A 23,345-nucleotide genomic window follows, 5' to 3' on the forward strand; every position below is an offset into this window, starting at 1 on the left:
TAATTCACCACAGGTTAATAAGAAGGGTGTGCTTGAAATGATGCACATAACGGTGCAATGTTCGGTTGTATTGGAGAGAGTCTCAGTCTTAAATCATTTTCCACAAAGTCTGTGCCTGTATTTAGTTTTAGTGACGGCCGAGAATCCACTCTCACATTGGTACGTGGTTGCAAAGGGCATCAGTGTCTTAACAGCGAGATTTGCCAAGGCAGGATACTCTTGAGCGCAGCCCAATCCAGAAATCGGGCAGTGGCTTCTAATTAAATTACATTTTCACAGACCCGCTTGTCGCAATTTCGACGAGGCTCTCTTGTTCAGATATCGGTAAGTGGACTAGAGGCAGGGCATGGAAGGGATAACGAATCCAGTTGTTTTTGTCATCCGTTTCGGGAAAGTACCTGCGTAATTGCGCACCCAACTCACACAGGTGCTTCACTATATCACATTTGACATTGTCCGTAAGCTTGAGTTCATTTGCACACAAAACATCATACAATGATGGAAAGACCTGGGTGTTGTCCTTGTTAGTGCAGACAGAGAAGAGCTCCAACTTCTTAATCATAGCCTCAATTTTGTCCCACACATTGAATATAGTTGCGGAGAGTCCCTGTAATCTTAGAATCAGATCATTCAGGTGAGAAAAAACATCACTCAGATAGGCCAGTCGTGTGAGAAACTCGTCATCATGCAAGCGGTCAGACAAGTGAAAATTATGGTAAGTAAAGAAAACTTTAAGCTCGTCTCTCAATTTAAAAAAACGTGTCAATACTTTGCCCATTGATAATCAGCACACTTCTGTATGTTGTAAAAGTGTGACATGGTCACTGCCCATATCATTGCATAATGCAGAAAGTACACAAGAGTTCAGGGGCCTTCCTTTAACAAAGTAAACCATTTTCACTGTACTGTCCAAAACGTCTTTCAAGCTGTCAGCCATTCCCAAACAGCAAGAGCCTCTCGGTGGATGCAGTCTACCCAAGTGGCGTCGGGAGCAACTGCTTGCACACGCGTTTCCACTCCACTATGTCTCCGTGTCATGGCTTTTGCGCCATCAGTACAGACACCAACATGAGCAGCAGCTACGTTTGGCTACATACGGACCGTTAGTGGAATTCCTGAGAGAGAGTAACGGTTAATGTGATTGGTTGTTAATTATTTGACTAGGCTACCTGTATTTGACATTGTGTTGGTTATTTCGTTGGGCACTAGATGGTTTCATTTTATTTTTGGAAGTGAAACAAGACAAGTCAGGCGAGAGAAAAACCTCACCCAAATGTATAGCCCCGTTGGGAAATATAAACGGACTGTTTGAAAATGTGAAGAAAAACCCCTGACATTTTAGAATCATCAGCAGCAGTATGTGGGGGGACTGGAATGGGCTGACGACACTACAACAGCGAGCATGACCCCCGGGGGTCAGGGTCCAATCCCCGCAGGATTTTCATTATTTCCGGCCCAGCATTGCCGCCAAATGCCACACCTCTCTACCTGCCGAATGTCTCGCTCTTCCCAGCAAGCAGAGATGTGTGAGTGTGGAATCCCTGGCTGCTTTGACTGACGGTGTGTCTGTGTGTTTGTGCTTAACCCATAAAAGTCTAAGCCCTGTCTAAGCTGCGGGAAGGGGGGATCTACTAAGCTCTATGAAATTGTTTTAAGAAGGACATACCAAGTATCATTTTGCTATTTGATAAAACATTAAGAGCCCTTGAAGTACCTCCCCCCCCAAAAAAACGTATGAACATTTTTATTTTGGCCTTAGTCTCTATGAACGTATTGAATAACAGATCCAAAGGAATTGTGTTCTGAAGTTATACATTTTAGTGTGTAGCCATAACTGTTTGGAAGCTACAGACAAAAGTTGGCAGATCGGCTGTACCGACTTCAGACGAGTCGCAAAATGGAGAACACCGTCGTGTTTGTGAGAGTCTCATCTTCCCATAGGGGCCATAATAGTTTCGTCGGCCAAACCGCTCAGACGCTGCAGACGATTTTGTGAGAAAAGCGAGTTTCGGGATGTCTCATGGTCAGACAAACACGCTCTAACTCTTCTTTCACTGCAGGGAAGTGTGACATAGAAGGATTGATATGCATTTTTGGTATGCCAAAAATACTGATATCTCCAGCTTATTATCTATCTGTGGAAGACCATCTCCAATGAACTGCCAGCTGCCTGAATTGTTCCGTTTTTTTGTTGTTCTTCTTAAAGCGACTTGGAGATTCTGTATTAGAAATGCTAGCTATATAAAGCAAATCTATTATTGTTAGTATTAGTCATATGAATGTGTTTTGCCATTTTTATGATAAATAATATGAAAAACAAGGTAGTGTTAGAGGGCGCTTCTCGTCTAAGGTCATTTTAATGGCATGAGCTATTTTTTTATTACGCAAATTAGATTTCCAAGGGGGCACAAACATCGACCTTAGGGGGTTAAACGAGCATGTGTGTGCGTCAGGGGTGGCGCCTCCACCCCAGCCTGCACTTCATTCACCCTGTCAGGTCCAGCATGGGGCTGCTTATTGATCTACGTGGCAAAATAAAATAAATACTGCACAGCTAAGAAGGTCAGCATTCAGTAATCAAATATCCCTAGCAGAGGTTGGTGTCCTTTATTAGAGAACGAATAAAACAAGGCGACCCACTTTAATTAAGGAAGCTGGGGATATGGAGCTGACGAGCTGAGCGATGTGCAATTGCACCAACAAGGGGGAAAATACGCAGAATATATTGACTAACAACGCATATTAAATCGGCAGCCTCTAGCGCCTTAGAAATCCGTGAAGAGGCAGATGACGTCACCGAGTGGGAGGGGGGTAACCTTGCCTTGCCTGCTCTCCTTCCACACTCCTTGCGTCTCTCTCCTGTTCTAAAGCAGATGCTGTTGAGCCTCTGATGTCGATGGCCTATTGTTTATCCGAGAGGCTGCTCCCAGTGCTTACTCTCCGCGTTCGTCGGGGGTGGGCTGCTGCTGCGGTAGGAAGAGTCCGGGGGGGGGGGGGGGCAGCTAACGCCGCATGAGCCACACGGCGACCGCCTCAAACGAACCACTGAATCAATACTAGAGGGAGAGGAGGAAGAAGGGCGGGAGACATAGGAGAGGGGAGGATGGGATGAGGAGGAGAGTCGCTCTCTCTCAGCAACCGCCACAGGGTGAACTGTGAGTTAAGCTGAAATCGCACAGAGAAAAGCTGTCAACTGCGTCAAAATGTATGCGCGAGTCAACCGACGTACACTGCCTAGCGCGTGCCAATGTTATTGTCATGCCAATCAATAATAAACAGTTGTATTTGTTTTGTTCGCTATGTAGCCCTTGTGAATTATTGTTGTGCGTTCCTTTTGACTCACCTTGTACGTCCTTCGGGAGCGTCCATACCTGCCTGTGTGAGGAGAGTTGTAGCTAAGACACTCGAGCAGTTTAATAAAGAATTTAGCGAGTCTCGTTCTTTCTACATAACAGTATTCTCTTTTGAAAGCGGGAGTTTCTCGAGTCTCCCAGCCGTGAAAGGAATGCCTGTGATCAAAATCCACACAGATGAGCATAGCGTCACCCCCCCCCCCCAAAACATGTATTGTTGGCACTGGCTGTTAAAAAGTGTCTATTTAGTGTTGATAAGTTTAACTATACATGTCCCAACTCCAGATGTAACAATACATAGTCTATTTTCTGGCAATTTATTTGCTCATTTGACCAGCATTGCTTTATAAACAACCAAGTCTCGTTCTTCTACATACAGTAAACAGTATTCTCTTGAGTCCTTGAGTTTTCCAGACGTTGAAATCAACACAGGTCGGATGCAATTGTTTTCAAATATATATAGCCTATTTGACTGATAAACCTTAGCTTACAGCCCAATACATTTGAAACTACATCTTTAGTCTACTTCGCATAGGGAAGATCATAACGATTCCTCTAATTCCTTTTCTACAAACGACACATGCAATTGATCAGCTCATTTGACCAGCATTGCTCTGCGTAGAAGTGAGGAAAATGGACTTGCTTTCTAATTTGACACGCTATGATGCCATAGACGCTCACTGCCCGTCTGTCTTCTCTCATTCAGTCAGATGCATTCTATGTCCGGCGTGAGCATGGGTCGTTCGCGTACTGTGTTGTCACACCATGGCAGTGGGGGTGATGGAATGCGCGAGAGAATGCGGGCGAAGTGCCTCCTGACAACATTCCGCTTTGCCGGTAAATCACGGCCATTTGAATACGCTGCTGCGAGTCTGACCAGGGCCATTAGTGGGGGAATAAACGACCGGCCCGACGCTAGCCACCCTCGGGATCCTCTCTGTTGATGCATTTCCCGATAAAGCTCCAGATACTCCGGAGCCCTGATTTATTCATGGCCCTTAAAGAGGTTGGGAGTAAGTGGCTTGCAGATAGCACCACCTCACTCAGTATCAAGATGGGGGGGTGCGTTGCTTTTTCCCCCTTCCTCCGGAATCGGATAGGTTTGTAAGCGACTGTAAACAACACTGTGGATGCGCCATGTGTTCTACCACCCCTGCGCTGAATCATTAAAAGGCAGTCTGGTGTGCTGAGTAGTCCTTCACTTTAAACACATTAGCGGCCCTGTGGGGGAAGAGCATGTCGGAGAAGGCGTGCTAGCTGTTCCTGCGCCCGGGGAATTGCTCCCCGACGAGAGACCTGAAGCTTTTGTGAAATGAGGTTTCAAATCTGTAATGGCTAAGTGCTGCCGTGGTGATGAAAAAGAGGAGGCGGCTGAGGCAATTTCTCGTCGAGTCGTCGACTGCCTCTGCTTCCTTTCTCCATTACCAAGCGAGGGAAGAGGAGCAAAGTACTGAGAGTAGACCGGCTCACTGGGAGAACACACAATAAAGCAGACAAGACCCTTGGCCCTCAGAATGCTGATAAGCTAGCTCCAATTGTAGGCGATGGTGTAACTACAATAACCGCCTAATGCACCTCTTTGAAGAATGTCTCTTCTGCATTAATCAATTAATTATTCATCCAAAGAGGGCTTACAGTTATCATACCAGATGAGGCCTATTTATGGCAGAGGATAAACGAAAACAGAACATGTTGCTTTTCCCCTCCATCTTGAACCTTTAATACATAAAATATAGGCCGAAGGATTTCAGTGGGTGAGCACACAATTAAACCACTGAACTAGGGTTCATCATGAAATAAATCCCAGCCAACACTTCCATTTTCCACAAAAAAATAAAAATAATCCATACACATTGTTTATCCCTGTATTCCCTTTGCCCGGAGATCAGTCCTTACCGTCCTCGGTCTCCTGCCAGACAATGCCCTCCAGGTTGACGCTGGTCCCGGGCTCGCAGGGCCCCAGGCACTCGGGATCAGTGGCCAGGGCCACGTCCGTCGTGTTGGACGCCACTGAGCGAGTGCGCACCATGATCTGCTCACAGGGCGAGGCGATGCTTTCGTTGCGGTTGCCCACCGGCGCCAGGAGATGGAGGGGTGGAGGGCTGGGTGTGGAGACCAGAGACTCCATCTGCACCAGGAGAAAGGAGAAATTTTGATTAGAGATAACATGATAAACCAAGCTGACATCGATATGCTTAACGTGGTCTATGTCCACACAAAGGAGGCCAGCCTACATTACGATAGGCACAACGAAATGTGTAGGGTGGCAAGAAATGATTAGGCTAGATGCTCTGATACAGTGGTAGTCAGTAGCAGTCATTGCTTGTTGTTGGCAGCAGCTGCGGCGTTTCCCCTGCGGTGTCAATGTTGCCCATTGAAGATGAGAGGTCATAGAGATTGAAACCCCCTGCGGAGCCCCCCCCCCCCTCTTCTGCATACTGGCTCAGCTGCAGCACTGACAGTGCTGCTTCCCCTTCAGACCTGAGCTCTCAGCCTCTCACAAACCCACTGAACCCGCCTGGATGCCTGGGTTATTTGAAAGGTAAATTTCATCCTGGGGGAATCTGGATTTGTTTTGATCATGTCCATGGGTCACTCATTGCAATTCTCATTGCAACCCGCTATTGGGACAAGAGAATTGGCTAGAGTCACCTCATCTAAAGAGCTGGCTTTATGGGGGTCTAGCTAGGATGCCTTCTCTCCTGCTGTGTGAGCTAGTCAGCCATATTCAGAGAGCCGTGGTGGAAGTAGTACTCCGCTAGCTTATTTAACCTTGACGGTGGGGATCATTACCATCCTCCATGATTATTATTCATGGCTGAGGACATTTAAGTGCACCGAATCATTAAAACATAAGCTACGGCTGTAATAAAGCACCCTTTTCCCAGTTTCTTTTTCTCAGCTGTAGCTTCTGAAGCCATTTGATTTCAAAAATGTTATTGCTAGTTCTCGCTCAGGGTTGAGCGGGAGGGGGCAACTTGGCAATCTAATTAGTGGTGTTTATTGACTCGCCCCACACATGAAAGTGCAGCATTTAGTAAGAGATCTCTTTTACCGTGAAATCAAACCCAAGCATAGCGGGGGAGAACAACAGACTGACATAGCGGTACTAGGCTTGTGTTCCAAACAGCGACATTACCAGAACCAAACACCAAAGAAAACAGAAAACAGTGCAGTAGATCAATCCGTACGTTGTTAGAAAAGTCAACAACGAGGCCATACTTTATGTAATGAGGTCTTTCCTATTTTACTTAACAGTAGCTGCCATTCCGTGAGGTAAGGGAAAATATGTACAAGTAAGACTACTCCTAAAACTACACTCATCATATAATTGCTATTTCAACAAGAGTATTGATGGGACTTTAGGGAGAATTGTTTAAGACATCGCAATTGCTTGGTGTTTACTTACAATGCAGAGAGGAAGGTGCATGTAAGGTGGCAGGTAGCCCAGCGGTTAGAGCATTGTGCCAGTAACCGAAAGGTTGGCTAGTTTGAATCCCGAGCCGACAAAAAGGTGAAACATCTGCTGGTGTGGCCTTGAGCGAGGAGGCACTTAACCCTAATTTCGCCAGGGTCACCGGTGACAATGGCTGAACCTGGCCGTGACACCACTCTCCGAGGGTGTCTTAGTGGGAGTTGGAAATGCAAAACATATTTCCAATTCACACGTGTGTAACACACACTTGTACATGTGTGAAATAAGACAAATATAAGCACCCACCAAATGATTATGATCACAAGCGGAGACTCCCTAATCCACTTCCGTCAACCTGGTTTCAATTTACAGCCTTTGGGAAAAGCCTGTGTGTTAAGCGCTTCAAGAGAAAGGTTGAACACACGATAATACTACTTGGAGAAACCAGGCGAAGGTCGCGCTGTGACAGATTCCTGATTCCAGGCGCCAACATAATAAATCCTGGAGCTAGCCAAGGAGGAGCTGATGGGGCCGTTTCACACCGCTGAAAAGCAGGGCTAATCAACGAGGATGTGTTCAATCAAGGCCAATCCGCAGATGGCCTCCCTCACACCACTGTAGAGAGAAAATAGGGCTTGCCCTTTGTTCCCACCACTATCCCAGGGGGGCAACGACCTGTGAACAAACAATGCAATAAGCCCTGGAGCTAGTGGAGCAGGGTGCTGAAAACTACTGGGGCAGTCAGTCAACCGAACCGCTAGTAAACATACCAGTGTCTATTAATGGAAACCATAGCCAGTATCCACAGCACTCATTTCTCGAGAATGTACGCCCTTATCGTAGGCAAACCCCTGTGACGGCACTACTTACGTTGTCAACTTTTCAGAGCACACCTGGGATTGTGGAGTACTGTTTGTACTCTAGAGGCTAAAGCAATGTGAAGGTTGACTTGTATGTTTGGAAGGTGGCGTGTAGGCTACAGTGAGTTGTCATGAGCTTCGGCCTAATTTACACAACAACAGATGTGCTGAGAGTATGAGAGTACTGATGAGCTTGACTCTACATCATACCCTCATTAGGCTACAAACAAACCCCCATGACAGCGTTGCTTAATGACTGACGAGCCTAATTCATTTGAATAAAAACCAACCCGTCTTGCTGTGTCAGGTAAAATAAAACACAATTGAAGAAGAGGCAAACACTGACTCCACAAAAAATTGAAGCGTCTTAAAGCTTTGTATTAAAGGAGATTTTGTGAATTACAAGCCATTATTTGAGCGACAGAAAAGTCCTACGTTGAAAAGAACACTTCACACCAACGTGGGGGATGTTTGAAACGCTGCCACCACGGACGGGGCGAAAAAGCGCGCGCGTTGGCGAGAAAACCACCATTAATGACTTCCACACCTAGGTGGTGGATGACACGAGGTATTTACATAAGCGCTTCTGCTTGACTCTCGCAGGTGGCAGCCCACTCGGCAAAGAGGCTCTATTGTGAGCGAGCATACGAGAAAGGGGAGTTGTAGAAACTAGAGAGAGAGAGGGGTGTAGCCGAGGACGGTCACAAAAGGACTTTTTAGGGGCCGTTTGTTGGGATTGTTGCTCTCGCCGTGTGTTTCGGCGGTAAGCAACAAGCTCCCTAATGAATTGAGCCGAGAGAAGTGGAGCCTTTAATTGGAGCGCCAGGCAGCGGCAGCTGGTGCCTTCAGCAGCCCAGGGAGCTCTGGGACCGCCTCTTAAAGGCCCTTGTCGTCAAGGATATCATTGAGCCCTCTGAATATCAGAGATGGCGCTGCAGATGACTGCGGAGTGCACCATATAGACTGGAGGGGGGGGCATTTGAAATGCATTTGGATAGGCTTGTCTTTTCAGAATTTAGATAGTGATTGTTGCTGTGGCGCTACTGTAATTGAGCCAGTCGTGAATGTTGTTGCAGCAAGGCTGGCAGGCTGACACACAAGAAGGGCTCGTCTATGATTAGCATCCAAGAGAGCACAACTTCATCAGTCAAAGCCAAATCCTCCAGTCTGGGGAAACTCCTGTGGTTGAGTGATCACTCACTCAGTGGTTGTCCTTCGATGCTAAATTCAATGTCTCTCTCTCATTTGCTCCATCACCGTGCTGGTCACGACTGCAGCTCCCTGGATTTACAGTCTCCATCACCGTGCTGGTCACGACTGCAGCTCCCTGGATTTACAGTCTGGCTGCTAAAAAAAAAAAACAGACGACCACACTGTTTGCGAGGGCTCTGTGCGAAGTCACGCTCTCCCATTCCTGGGGCCTGGCGAGAACCGTACCGTCTGAGTGACTCATCACCCCACACCTTGCAGGGGAAGAGTTCATTCTGCCAATTCTGAGATGAAACTTCATTGTATACTCTGGCATGAGGCAAGACTTCACTCTCTCCACCTTTATAAAGACTACAGAATCACAGGGCGATTCGCTCAAAACTAAACCTGTTGCCCTTCAGAACCTGAAGACTGAGCCCACCTGCAAAGCTGTTGCTGCGGCAGCCCGTCTGCAGGACGTGAACCTCAGTCATATCTTCCTGTTTAATCAGGCTGGGGAGAAGTAAGTGAGCCCATGGCCTCAGACAGGATTACTGGGAGATTACAGTCAGGGCATCATGCTCAGCCACCTGTCCTCGTGCTGCTCTCATGAAACTGATGCTTGTAGATACAAACCACATTTTTCAATGCCAGAGGCTCAGAACACAGTCAAGTATTTATTTGCTGTTGTCGGCTAACAAGACGATGCGTATGGAAAAACAAGTGACGCTTTATCATAAGCTAACGGCTAACGCTTATTTGCAAGTGTAGGCTCCATAGAGACGAAAGCGAACCTGAAAACAGCAGTGGTCGAAGAGGAATTCTTCCAACCGTCGACCAAAAGCATGCTTACATACCCGAGCGCCAGATCCTTCCAAACCAAAGATGCTTACGACTGGCTCGAGAGACCACCAAACACAAACCGAAAGCTTAAGTGGAGACACCAGGAAAAGACGGCCAAACAGAAACCCTGCCTATGCATACACTATTTCTTTGCAGAAAAAAAAGAAGGGAGGCCCAGTCTCTAGCCCGGGGGGAGCAGAAATCTAAATGGATACAAAACCTCAGTGGCAGCTCCAGCCCGAAGCCTACAACAAAAACATCCAGTATTCCTGGACCGGTTTCTCCTTTTGGGGGCTGAAGTGCACTATTAGTGGTCGTTTGTCTCTGCAAAAATGTTCACTTCGCCAAGCCTGCGCACGCACACACACACACACACACACACACACACACACACACACACACACACACACACACACACACACACACACACACACACACACACACACACACACACACACACACACACACACACACACACACACACACACACACACACACACGCAAACACAACACACACACACACACAAACACAACACACACACACACACACACACATACAATGTGCTTTGCCCACACCCTGCAACCGGGACTCGGAAGATGTAAACGGATTGCGTCTGTCCAACGACAGTTTAATCCCAAACATAAACCATTTATGTGCTTCTTTTTACTGTTCAGCATATGATTTAAGTATTGCAAATGCAAGTTGTTGCAGTGTGCCATGTTTACGAAAAGACTGCTGTGGAGATGTGGGGCTACTAGGTAAAAAGCATTTGAGATTGATCGACAAGTGACATCATTTACGTGCCCATAATAGGCATAGGTTCCAATAGAACCACATCGCTGTTCAGTCGATAAATATTGTCTTTATATCAATATACAGCTTCACGAAGCTAATAAGGCCATATACCAAAACAGAAAAAAGTGACCGGTCCTTTACTTTAGAAGCTTTTTAAGGGGTAACACCCCTGCTCATGACTGTTTTTCCACATGTCATTTTGCTGGCTGCAAAAGACCAGACCCTTGGTCTGCTAAGCCCCTGGGCATTATCTTAAGGGTCCCCACAATCCAGTGGTCTGGAAAGCATCAAACAACCATATCCACTTTCACCCTGGCAGAGTGAGGAGAATCAATGTTCCCTTAGACAGCCTTTCAGAGGCGGAAAACAATCACTCAAAAACAAGGGGAAGGGGGGGAAAGAGGTATGGAAAAGGACTGGGGCAAAAGACGACTGGTATAATAGGAATGGAATCCCCCCCCTCCCTCCCCCTCCACGGAACAAAAAATTAGGTTTTGGCAGGCGAGTGTGTTACAGCCTCAATTCCATCGAGTTCCCAGAACATTCCTCTGCGCCCCCACGCCCTCCTTTCCGCTGCCGGGTAAGTGTTTCAGGTTCAGGAACAGATCCCCGAGGCCCCCGGGTGGGTGATGTCACCTTCCCAACATCCCTCTCGGAGGGAGTGACCTGTCCCTGCTGGGGAGGTCGGAGTCAGGCAGTGGTGAGGGAGCATAGTTCAGGCCGTGTCAAGAGTCTCCAGTAACATCAGGAGAGGGGAAATACATCTGCCATACAAGTCCCCCTTCCTTCATAACGACAGGGGAGAGAAGTGCCCTCTGCCTAGAAACAAAAACGGAGAGAGCGATGGGGGAAAACGATAGGGATAGGAGGAGGGTTGATGCCACAAGATTATTTTGGACAATATTATATAGATGGCCAATTGAGATATTACACAAAGCCTGCGTCAACATTATGCTAAGTATTAGAAACTAAATAAAAAAAGGAAAATATATGACTTGACGCAAATTAGAAGTGAACAAGAATAGGAAATTAAGCAACAATTCTCAATCATTTCTTTGAGAGTACATTTGTCTTGGTCCACTGGCCTCTAGGCTAATTTGAACTGATTGGAGACATTCTCGTGTTTCTACAGGCTTAAATTAAAATCAGAGTCATCCACTCACCTTCCACTGACCTTCCCCTTCTCTGACCCCACCATTGACTGATGCAGGTAGTAAAACACCTGTTGACATAAGCGTGGCAACGTGCCTGGGATGCCTTACTACCAGAATGCTAAGCAACACTAATATATTCAAGGACCTTACTCCTCCCACCCACCCTCGAGGACAGTATTTTAAAACACCTAACTGAAAGGAGACACCCCGCTTAATCTTCGCAAAGGTGTAGAAATAGCACGGCATTGAGAGATCAAAGTGCATCTTTCATCAATCACTCGCAACCTTTCCACTGAACCCTGTTGGTGTTGACAAAGTTGAACTAATGTCACGCTATGTTTAGATGGACCTCTCTCTGAGCAGCCTTTCAGGTTAGGAGCTCTAATCCCAACTGTGTAAACAAGCAGGCAGTGGGGACTTCAAAAGCAATTCAAAAGAGGACGACTTCCAGGCATTTCTCTTTGGATCTAGACATCCCCAAAACGGCCCTTGTCACTTTGATGCAGATCATGAAAAGGCTTGTTTCCCATTTCGGAAACTGGCAGGAAAAGCAAGACTTCTCTTCAACAAGTTTAACAGTCAAGGTATTAAAAAAAAAAACTAAATAAAGACCTTGGACTATAACTTCTCGCCATAAAAGCAATACTTTCACACCACCAGTCATAACAGTCATTGGCCTAATGGGGGGAGGGGAGGGTTATTGACTTAGCAGACGCCCTGGTTAACTATGTGTGTCAATTGACTTCAGCTTCGTAGCCTAAAGTCCACCATTGAACCAAAACCCGGGAACACCGTGCAAAGAACATGGAGTGTGTTCGAGTTGGCATGCCGAACGGCTTCCCTGTGCATGTCAAACATTATAAATGTAGGTTACATCATTTTAACGAGCTTGCCTCCAGATCAAAGGTTACCACAATTTATTCACTGCACTAGCAGTACCAGAGAGTTTCGAAAATCTGGTGGTGGGGAGGGGGGGGGCATTTCACACAGAAGCTGTCCTTTGCAGGACACAGTGCAATTAATCACCGTGCTGTGGTGATACTGTGTAAATCTGTGCCCATTACCCAACATGCCTCCCTTCACCCACACTGGGTCCACTGAGCATGCCCGCACCAGCACTTGGGGGAGAAGTGATCAGTCATGCACAGATGATAGGGCTAGAGGGCTGCTCAACACCTGACACACTGACATAGCTCCTATTAGACACAATTCACACAGCCACTCAACATGACTCGGAATAGGATATGACAAACACACAACCCAGAGATCTGGACAGGACAGATTCAAACTAATATCGTGGGGGTGTCCGATCTCTAAAACAGACCTCGACCACGGAACGTAACCAGAAGTAGCACACTTTGCATTTCTCATATGCCCAGAAACAACAGTCAATACTGTTACCGCCATTGTTCCTCCGATAAGAAGAGTCTAAATATTGATCTCTCAGTGTCAGAGGAATCAATACGGTCAGTAGCCTTAGAAAGTGGTCTGTAAAAACCCACTACTTTCCCAACAAGTCTGCGCAGAAAGGGGAATGAGTAGTCCGTGTTAATGTTGTGAGTGGTTACACAGTTTATGTTGAGCCGGCACCGGGCCAGAACATTCTGAAGAAGGCCATACCACGGGGCCCGTAAAACAAATCGGGCACTAACTGCCCATGCCTATAATTAGAGGAGGATTGATTGAAAATCTGATTTGTGGAAACACAAGGCTGCCTGTAATTTGAGTTTCCCTGGGCCCTGGTAGCCGCTCTGGTGACCACACTGGAGGCACCAAATTGAGTGGTCGGGAGAGTCTTCTCCAGGCACTTTCAACCAGCCTTCCAAGACACTCTCAACCAGCTCTGCCCCCTCCCTAGTCTCTCATGGAACAGGCCTAACAGCACTGTCAAAACAAAACGACACAGGAGAACGCCTGCCAGTTTCCTGTGACCAAATGTGGTCTTTTAAATGACATGCTGCGTTGTCTGGGCTGAAAACCTCAGAGAGACAGAGAAGTGGAAAATGACTAAACGCTAGCATGAGAAAAAAACTTCATGAAAAAAAAGAAGTAAAAAAAGAAAACCAGCAAAAGCCCACAGCAGCGATGGGGTGGGGGGGTTCTGTTTCTTGTCTCCAAGCAACTCTCTAAGCCCGAGAATAAGCCTCCAACTGAAGAGCGAGAAAGAGAAGAGGGGAGAAGAAGAAAAAACAACAAAAGACAACCACCACTTTAATAGCCCCACTGAGTAGACCAGGCATGGCTACACTGAACCCTCCCCTTTGTAACCTAGATTCATGGAGGAGGCAGTTTGTTCATAATTGCCCGGTGTCTCATTAGAGGACAGAAAACATCTTCAAGAGACGACGCTGCTTGCCAGCATCTGGCTGCCAGCTAAAAGTACGCCTCCTCAAACATGCATCCCACAATTACATACAACAGGCCTTTGACCCTTTTTTTCTCCCTCCTTCCCCTTTGAGAGGAATGAAACCAAACGGACATGTTTTCCCGGGGCACTCTGCAACGGATGATGAAAGTGACTTAAAATGGGACTGCAGACACAGCAGAGAGAGACTGCCATGTCAAGAAAAAGGGCACGGTTTAACAGAAACAACGTTATCCCACAAAAGACTCGAAGCCACATTTGTTGAACAACCCACTTCTTTAAAATACCATATAAGGTTTGTATAATTGGCTAGGCCTTTTTTTTGTGAGGTAATGACCGAGACTCCCCAGTTGGTGTTTAGCATGTGAGCGTGGGAGGGCTTGCTGCGGGTGAAAGCAGACACACCACAGAAAGTGACAGGTAAAAGGAAGGTGTGAGAGAACTGCGGGCAGAAATGGCTGACGGAGTCGTGCAAGTCCAGGGCACTACAGAAACCTTTGTTTTACAGTTCACACGCAGAGCCTCGTGCTAGTCAACAGCAAGAGCTGAGCCCTGGCTAATTCAAATCACACCACCTGCCACATTGAAAGACAAAAGGGTCAACATCCACCTCAACAGACCCCTTTAACCATTATTGACACAACTCAAAGAGAAGTCTAATGAGAGCGTTGGACATCAATTAAAACTGCCCAGCAAAATAGATTTCAACAGGCAAACGACATCACAATAAGTCCGACTCTGAATACCTTGCCATCGGGTATTCTTTCCAATATGTAGCAAGTATTATTTCTACAATGCACAAAAGGGCGGCAGGTAACTTAGCGGTTAGAGCTTTGGGCCTGTAACCCGAAAGGTGAAAAATATGTCGATGTGCTCTTGAGCAAGGCACTTAACCCTAACTTGCTCCAGGGGTGCCATACTACTACGGCTGACACTAGAAAATTTCACTGTGACAATAAAACATTTTTTTTTTTTTAAAGGACCAAGCAGCATGTTCAATGACTAGGAAGAACTGGTATTCTTCGGTGACCCATTTTATGCTGAGGGGAGGAGGGTGGGTTCGCCAAACAGCCCCCCCTCCACCACCAAGGGAGAGGCAGATTGAGGCGGTGCCTTCAGAACAGCTCAGAGAATCCAGCCTCCCTCCCTCATCTCCGGGCCCTTAGCAACAGCCTCAGCCAGCTATTCACCTGTTGCTAAGAGGAAAGAGACTACGCCAAGCCCTCTCACATCCTAACAACGTCAACGAGGCAGTGAAACCAAAATAGAACCGTTACTGTACTGAACTAAATGAAACACAATCAAATAAAAGTCTCCAGCCTTTTAAACCAAGCAGCTCTTGAGAAAGGGAAACTAGAACAGACAATAAAACTAAGAAAATTCAATAAAGAGGTCAATTTGATATTCGCTATGATTCTATGGTAAACAAAAGCAGCTTTGATTTAAAAGAGAATAATTGTTGGCAAGGCCTTACCTGAAGAGGCCATTCACTGGATTCCTGCTGCCACAGAAGGTGCTTAACAAAAGAGATGCCTTTCTTTACTGCCTGTGGCGATGACAATTCAATTGTAGTTGTGTATGTGTGTGTGTGTGTGTGTGTGTGTGTGCGCGTACGCGAAAGAGCGAGACAGGGAGTGTGTGAGAGAGATAGTGGCTGTGAGGAAGCAAGGACTGGTGGTAACCCCGACAACACCTGTACTTTGCAAGCAGCCAATAGACTGGTCTCGACAATTCAGCAGAGGCCTTGACTGAGTAGGAGGCACTTGACAACAGAGCAGAGGGGGGGGGGCATTGTTCAATGTTGAGCTACAGAAGGCCTATAGCCAATGACTGAACAAAAATTACTGTCAATTATAGATCACATGGCAAATTACTGGTTCAACAAAACAGTTGAACGCAGCGGCTTGTTAGTGAGAGAACGCTAGCCCTAGACGTTATGCAATTAGACCGTTATTGTCACTGCGGCTACGAATAGTCCTTACGACAGCTCTCGTTTGCTCTGATGCATTCAACTCTATGAAGCTACCTTTGTCAATTTCCGCTACTCTTGGGTGTCTCTGTGGTTAGGCGGCTAGGCATTTTAGCCTCTTCTCTGTGGGTTGAGGCTGCATGATTGGAGACACAGCCTAGAAGCACACTCGGCTAACACAGACATCAGACAACAATGGGCTCTGTTCAGAGTTGAAAGCCGAGGCACCGGAGCACGGCGCAGGCTGCCTGATTACGAGTGTGCACTCAGGAAACAACCAGAAACAACAACAACAACAAAAACAAGGAAATGGAAGCAAACCCTTGATTTAATTCTCTCGGCCCCCCGGCTAAACGGCGTTGTTGCAGGACTCGAGTTTTCGCGAGACATTGTCGACGCCTACATTATGCCCGTTTAGAAATGAACGTGGAAAAGGCGCTGTGTGTGCAGGGCAGGGGAGTCACCAGCTACTCCGCCGAGTGTACAAAGGCAGTGTCTCTACTTACTGAGAGGCTGTGCTCTTTGGTTTAGCCTGCCGTTTAGGTTACATTTCCCTTTGCTCGCCCTAGTTTCAGCATTGATGGATCACTGCCAGCTCCACCTCCGACGCCTCTTTGCTTTTGAGCCCATGCGTGAAAACAGAATCTGAGAAAGGGAGGGAGGACAGAATACAAGAGAGAGAGAGAGAGAGAGAGAGAGCGAGTAGACACACTGAGAAGTGTTTGTGTTCCCTGAGAACACAGCCCGGACTACTGGGTGTAATATGACCAGAGACAGCGGGGAGGAAAAGCTTTTCTACCGATGGCATAACAACCAAAATAGTGTTTCACGGAGAGAGAGTAGAGGGGGAGAGAGAGTAGAGGGGGAGAGGGGGAGCGAGAGAAAGAGAGAGAGAGAGAGAGGGGGAGCGAGAGAGAGAGAGAGGGGGAGCGAGAGAGAGAGTAGAGGGGGAGAGAGAGTAGAGGAGAAGAGGGGGTGAGAGAGAGGGGGGAGAGAGAGTAGAGGGGAAGAGGGGGTGGGAGAGAGAGGGGGGAGCGAGAGAGGGGGGGGAAGAGAGAGAGAGGGAGGGAGAGAGAGGGAGAGGGGGAGCGAGAGAGAGAGAGAGAGAGAGAGAGAGAGGGGTGGGGGGAAGGGGAGCGAGGGAGGGAGGGGAGAGAGAGAGAGGGAGGGAGAGACGGTAGAGGGGGAGAGGTGAGAGAGAGAGGGGGAGCGAGAGAGAGAGAGAGAGAGAGGGGGGGGGCGAGGGGGGGGGCGAGGGGGTGGGGGAGGGGGGAGAGAGAGAGGGAGGGAGAGAGGGAGAGAGAGAGAGAGGGAGGTAGAGAGGGGGAGAGAGGGAATGGGAGCGAGAGAGTGAGAAAGAGCCAGAGTGAGTGAGCGAGAGAGGGGGAGAGAGAAAGCCTTCCGGCTTATCAGTATTCAGGGACAGGAGCCTGCATGAAACCAGAAGGTAGTAAAGCAAGCTGAAAAAGACCTTAGATTGCCTGATAACTGAACTAGAGTTTCACGAATGGCTTGACGTCTTTATTCAGTTCACACGGAAGGGCATACAAGGCTTTGTGCACAGCAACTGACTACATATGCAGAGAGGAAAAAAAATAGTTGACACCTCTTCTGCCTCCCACTTGCCTGTCTCTTTCCTCTTGCGGAGAGCCAATTGAGAATTTGCTGCTACCTGAGAGAGTTAGTGCTTGGGGGAACTGGCAGCTCAGTGGTGTATTAAGAAAAGGGACACGGTTGACTACAGCAGTACCTTCCTGTCTGAGAACTGTCTGGCTGGCTGGAACCCAGCAGGTTTTTGCTCCTCTTTTCTCTCAGCCTAGCTGATGACCCCCCCCTCGCCTGCCTGTTGCCCTACCCCTCCCCCTTCAACTCGGACGGTGGCTGGCTGGCTTGGGGCCTCTGCCTGTAATTGGGTGCTGGTGGTAATGGGAGGAGTCTAAACTCAAAAGCCCCCCCCCCCAAAAGCATGGCCACTTGAAATCTTCACACATCCCGTTCACAAGGGTGTAATTTCACAGAAGTTCCGATCTCCGTACTGTACAACATCCCCACCGAGTAACAAAATGAACAGAGCACTTACATTTTGAGATGAGCTGGAGATTCTTGATAAAAAAATATAAAAAAACCTGTATGAAAGGGTTGTTAGCTCTGTTGCCGGGGAGTTAATTAAGCCAAAGGAATGCCAGACACACACAGTGCGCCTCAGTCAAGCCCCATCCCAAAAACACAACTCCCAGGCTTCCCTTGAACAAATCCAGATGGTAGACTGGGAAAAGCAACATGGCTGCTGCTGGAGCGGTGAAGTAGTAGTAGTAGTAGTAGTAAACAGTTCTGGGACACCAAACTGAGAGGCCAATCTGCTGCTCTCACCCGACCGGTCTCCCCGCGACATGTTTCAACAAAGTCCCATCTGTGCTGTGGAAAATACCGGAAATCCCCCTTGCACCCTCCCTTCCCTCCCTCTTCCCTCTCTCCCTACTTCCCGCCTCCTCCCTACCTCCCTCTCCCCTCCTGACCTCCGGCCATTCCACCAGAGCGGTATTTATTACAATAATAATCCAACATTCTTGTCAAGGTCACCCACCGGAGAGCTCAGTCAGAGGGGCGGGCCGGGCCTTGGAGCACAAAGATCCAGATAAGCAGTGCAGGGCCTCTGACGATCCCCCCCCCCCCCCCTCCCCTCTCTTCTCTCTCTCTGTCCACTGCTTAGTCATGCCCTTATCTCTGCAGTCCTGAGACAGCCCGCTGAGCCCTCGACAAACAACAGCTCAGCACCTCTTCGCCTCCGTCAGGGGAGAACACACGGTAAACAACGCCCTGCTGGGATTACTTACCCACACAACAACAGCCACGGCAGTACACAGCGCTGGGCTGGGCCAGAGGGTTTCATACAGATATGATTACCAAACACATCACAGCCAAGGTAACATGCTTTCAGCAGCCAATGTTGAAATGAAAAACACCACCAGAAGGGGTGGGAACAAAGCGAGAGTGCTGAATCCAAAAATAAAGAACATATCCAGGCATTTGATTCAAGAACACTCCCAACGTTGACTGTTAGAACTGTACACAAAGTTATGAAAAGATCCAAAAGTAATTGTGTAACAGACTCTTACCTTGGGGCTCCAGTTCAAATGACATCTAGCCTAATTAAGTACATGTAGAATGTATGCACACATGACTGTAAGTCGCTTTGGATAAAAGCGTCTGCTAAATGGCATATATTATTATTATTATTATTACATGTTTCTCTCAATTCTAGAGGACACAATTATATTTGTAGTTTGGGAGTGAAAATGGGCATGGGAGGAGAAAACAGAGAAGAAAGTAGTGGGGAAGAGAGGGATAAAGAGTTAGAGAAGGGGATAGCAGAGGAGAACGACTGCCCCCTCTTATTAAAGCCACGCAGTTCAAGGCCGACCGTAGTACTGCAGGCATTGTTTGTCAAAAACAGGATCCCCCAATGTAGTGAATGGGAAAATGGCAATCTTCGTGGTCAATCTTCGTGTAAATAAAATACATATTCTTAGACAATCGGGGTACCTATACTTGCTTCTATTACACCAGATGCACGTCCTTGAACCGATTATTTTATAAATCGCACATAGAAAAAAAATTAAGGATAATTGAGTTGCTATTCAGCCTGCAGTACCCCGGTCGGCCTTCAGCTGGAGTTACTTAATGAGAGGGGGCAGCACTGAGCTAGCCTGCAACGGCACTTCCGGGTGTAGCTCAAACTGTGCATGTTATGTCTCCATGAGATGACATCTGACTTATTTTTGCGCTATTGAGTCTTCACATAGGAATGAATGGTGTTACGGGATAGATGGCTTTGTCCATTCGTATACAGTCATTGGGGGACTGAAAGAGGGGCCCAGAGTGGAGGAGAAAAGAGGGCTGTCTCGCATTCCAAGCTGTGGCGAGACGACGGCCATCATGCTCCACTGCAGTCCCTGTCCAACTGTAAGACCTTACATCACGCCAGCACTACACTGCAATCAGACACACAGCCAGCCATTTATCGGTCTTCTGAAAGGATAACCATTCCTCTCAGCTCTGCACATCACGAAGCCCCCAAAACACACGTTTCTTTCCCTCCTCTCCTCTCTCTCGTTTACTCCAGCTACCTTTTGGAGGGTCGGCGAAGGGTGTTTGGCTGGCTGGCTGATACCGCTCTTCTCATGTAAACGGAGATGCCACTATAGTACACAATAAAGTAGACAGGCGACACTCCTCCGACAAGTCCATTTTCATTGCATATCGAGACCAATGCCATAAAAAGCTGCTTTCTCAAGGGGAGTCCTGTTCATCACTGAGCTCCTTGTGTGAACTGAACCCATCCAGCCTCTTGTCACTGCCCTCTCCCAGAAATGGAAGAGGAGGAGGAGGAGAGAAGAGAGCATGGAGGCCCCTGTGGGCCCTGGCGACAGGACAAAAGCGGTTTTAACTGCATGTTCGAATCAAGAGAACGTGCTGCCTATCTTGCCTGTGCCACCTCCCAGGAGAGCCCCAGATGCCCGCCACCAGGTTATTTATAGACGGCATGGGTTTGTTCAGTCTTCGCCTGCGGTTCCTGTTGTTGCAGCAAGCCCCTGGAGGGAGGGGCTGCCGATAGAGTCAAAATCTCCCCTAGCCCCTTGTGAAACACCCCCTCCTCACCTCGCAGTTTCAAACCGCAAGAGAGATTCTTCTGAAAGGGTAGCCAGGTGGCGGCCATCTTTGAAATGTGTGAAGCCAAGAGAGCAGTCAAGAATATAGTTATGGACTGGCAGTCTGGTACTTAAAAAAACATTTGTGAAATCAATAAAACTAATTAGCTTCTGTAAAAAAAAGAAACAAAGGATGTCATATTAACCGAGTATCATATTATCCAAAGTGGCTTTGGTCATTCTTCAGTGTAAGCAGTCTTACCACAGATAAAGCGCTCTATGCATTCCAAGACTTACACAGCCACTACGACAGCATTACGGCACAAAATGTCCACCAGCTCATAAAAACTCGTTCATATACTCACTCATGAGGACGGCGACTGGGGAATGCATAAAGCTGCCGCTAATCATTTATCTACGGTCTCCATTTCCACAGGGAGTGAGTGAGCCCAGGGGCTGTAAGGAGAGCTGCCGGTCCATGCAATGCCAGGGCCAGGGTCAGACGGGGGGCTGGCACGGGGCCACAGGGCCATCTTATTTCAGTGTCTGTCAGGTTGATACCAGCCAGCCAGAGCCGCCGCTCCCCAGCTCCCTTTTAATGACCTGGCGTATCCATGGAGACTACCTGGCTATCAAGCAGGGGGTTGTCACTCAACGTTAACCATGGCAATGCGCTCCACAGCATGGCTCAGAAAGGGTAGGGGGGAGGCTAGTGGGAAATGGGAACACTGGGGCCCAACAGCATTAGTTTAGCTGCTCCTCTTGCTCTTTGATATTCCGGCTCTTCCGACGCCTCGTCTACAACAAAAGCCAGGCACAGCCACTAATAAACACTGCACACACCGGGGGACATAATCATAAAGAACTTTGTTCATACATAGCTGTGTTAAATAGCTAGCTATGATGAGCTGTTTGGGTGAGCCGGGTGAGGACGACAGCGGACTAAATGGGATGTAGTTTAAAATATTGATGCACCGATATGATATTTTTGGCCGATACCGATATCCGATATTTTCCTTGCCAAAAAAACAAACACACCATCGATCGACCAATATTTAACATTTTAATTGTCTTTTAAGCATTCTAGTACAGATAAATAGTTAACACACACACATGGACGCAGCGGTCTAAGGCACTGAATGTCAATGCAAGAGGCGTCACTACAGTCCCTGGTTCGAATCCAGGCTGTATCACATCCGGCCGTGTTTGGGAGTCCCATAGTGGGGCGGGTGCACAATTGTCCGGGGTAGGCCTTCATTGTAAATAAGAATTTGTTCTTAACTGACTTGCCTACTTAAATAAAGGTCACACACACACACACAAAAGTTATTTTGTTGGCATTTACGTATGTCCCCATTACCAGTAAAACATCATCAAAACCTATTTCTTTCACTTACTTGCTGTGCTGTTTCGTTGTTCAGTAGTTTATTCTCAACCAGAATTTCATCATACATGTCAAACAGTGAAGTTTCAGCTCTGTCTGTTCGTGGTCGCTCTTCCTCAGTGCGAACTGTCACTGTGTTCGTTTCCGTCTTGTCCAGCTGTGTATGTAACATTTCACGTTAAAACCCTGTTTCTTGTCTGCATCGACGTAGCGGTCCTTTTACATTGCATCGAGCATGGTGGCGACACATTAAAGAGAGAATGCCACCGAATCGCTTGTTCACAACCTGTGCCGGTAGTTTTGTTGAGCAGGAGTTTCAATGCCATGACAGAGGGTATCCCGTCGTAGTTGATGGGCTTATTTCTCCAGTCAGTTGTTCGAATGGAGCTAGCTAGTGAGTTCATGTTACCAAGTTTCAAACATGTTCTCAAATGCCATTGAAATGGCAGCAGCGGTATGACAACCAGCACATTCATGAGCATGAAATGATTTTCTACAGTACAAAATCCTTGAGGGCTGATATCGCTGGTCCAAATGTCAGTTGTGAAGCTAATAGCAGTGATGCTATAACTGTGTGACTCCGGTAAGGCAACATCTGAAAAATAGCGCACTTGGTAGTGCCAACATAACCCACTACAGAGAACGGTTGATTGTCAAGGACAATGAATTCCATTATCTTGGCGTTGAGTTGTCTCGCTGAAATGTTCTTAGTCTTTCAAATGACTGCCCGACTTGTTGACTGCTCGATCCACACAGCAGACATTGTGGGCCAGGTTAGGAATGCTGTGTTGCATGTGTTGCACGTGTACATTTTAATGTGGCGCCATTACGTCATCTACCTACGTTATAAAGGTGTGCACGTCAGCTTTGACATCGGTTTTGCACATCGGCGTTAAACTAGACATCGGGGTCGATGTCGGCATCGTCCGATTCCGATATCTCACCGATATCTCATGCATCCCTAGTTTAAAATGAGAGCGGACAAGAATAGGGGCTGAAATGGACAACTGCGGAGCAGAAATGAAAAGACCTTAAGATTCCAGCCAGCCTCTCTCCTCTGTGCTGCTGCTGTGATGGCGATGACAAGTCGACTGCTCATACTCACTATGCAAGTCCCCGCTGTCTATCAGGCTTTAACGTGTCACTCCAGCCTCCTTTTCACCTAATTTAGCACCTGGTTTACTTAACAAAAAAGGCACATCTCAATAGGAGGCCCAGGTAAGTCATGACATAGCACAAGTAGGGGGGTGGGTCTTTGCTCTTTTGTTCTCTATTGCTCCTCCATTGTTACTCAAACAAGGGGGAGGGACGATGACATCACGCCTTCCTATCAGACCTATCAGGCCTACCACTTCAATTTCACAGTTGT

General features: G+C 47.5%; 1 protein-coding gene across 5 annotated transcripts in view; it reads right to left on the minus strand.

The window, feature by feature from the left end:
- The window catches only part of znf609a (zinc finger protein 609a), a 178,010-nt gene that overhangs the window by 18,959 nt on the left and 135,706 nt on the right, over positions 1–23,345 (minus strand). For 2 of the 5 annotated variants that reach the window (XM_046356446.1, XM_046356456.1), the window contains one exon: positions 5,250–5,481. In XM_046356446.1, coding sequence (XP_046212402.1) covers positions 5,250–5,481 — 232 coding nt within the window. Of the gene's footprint in view, positions 1–5,249; positions 5,482–15,448; positions 16,324–16,449; positions 16,736–18,023; positions 18,347–23,345 lie in introns of those variants that run through there. The other 3 variants (XM_046356465.1, XM_046356480.1, XM_046356473.1) reach the window with 3 other exon arrangements.

This window comes from Oncorhynchus gorbuscha, linkage group LG01 (genome assembly GCF_021184085.1).
Source record: "Oncorhynchus gorbuscha isolate QuinsamMale2020 ecotype Even-year linkage group LG01, OgorEven_v1.0, whole genome shotgun sequence".
Taxonomy (NCBI): domain Eukaryota; kingdom Metazoa; phylum Chordata; class Actinopteri; order Salmoniformes; family Salmonidae; genus Oncorhynchus; species Oncorhynchus gorbuscha.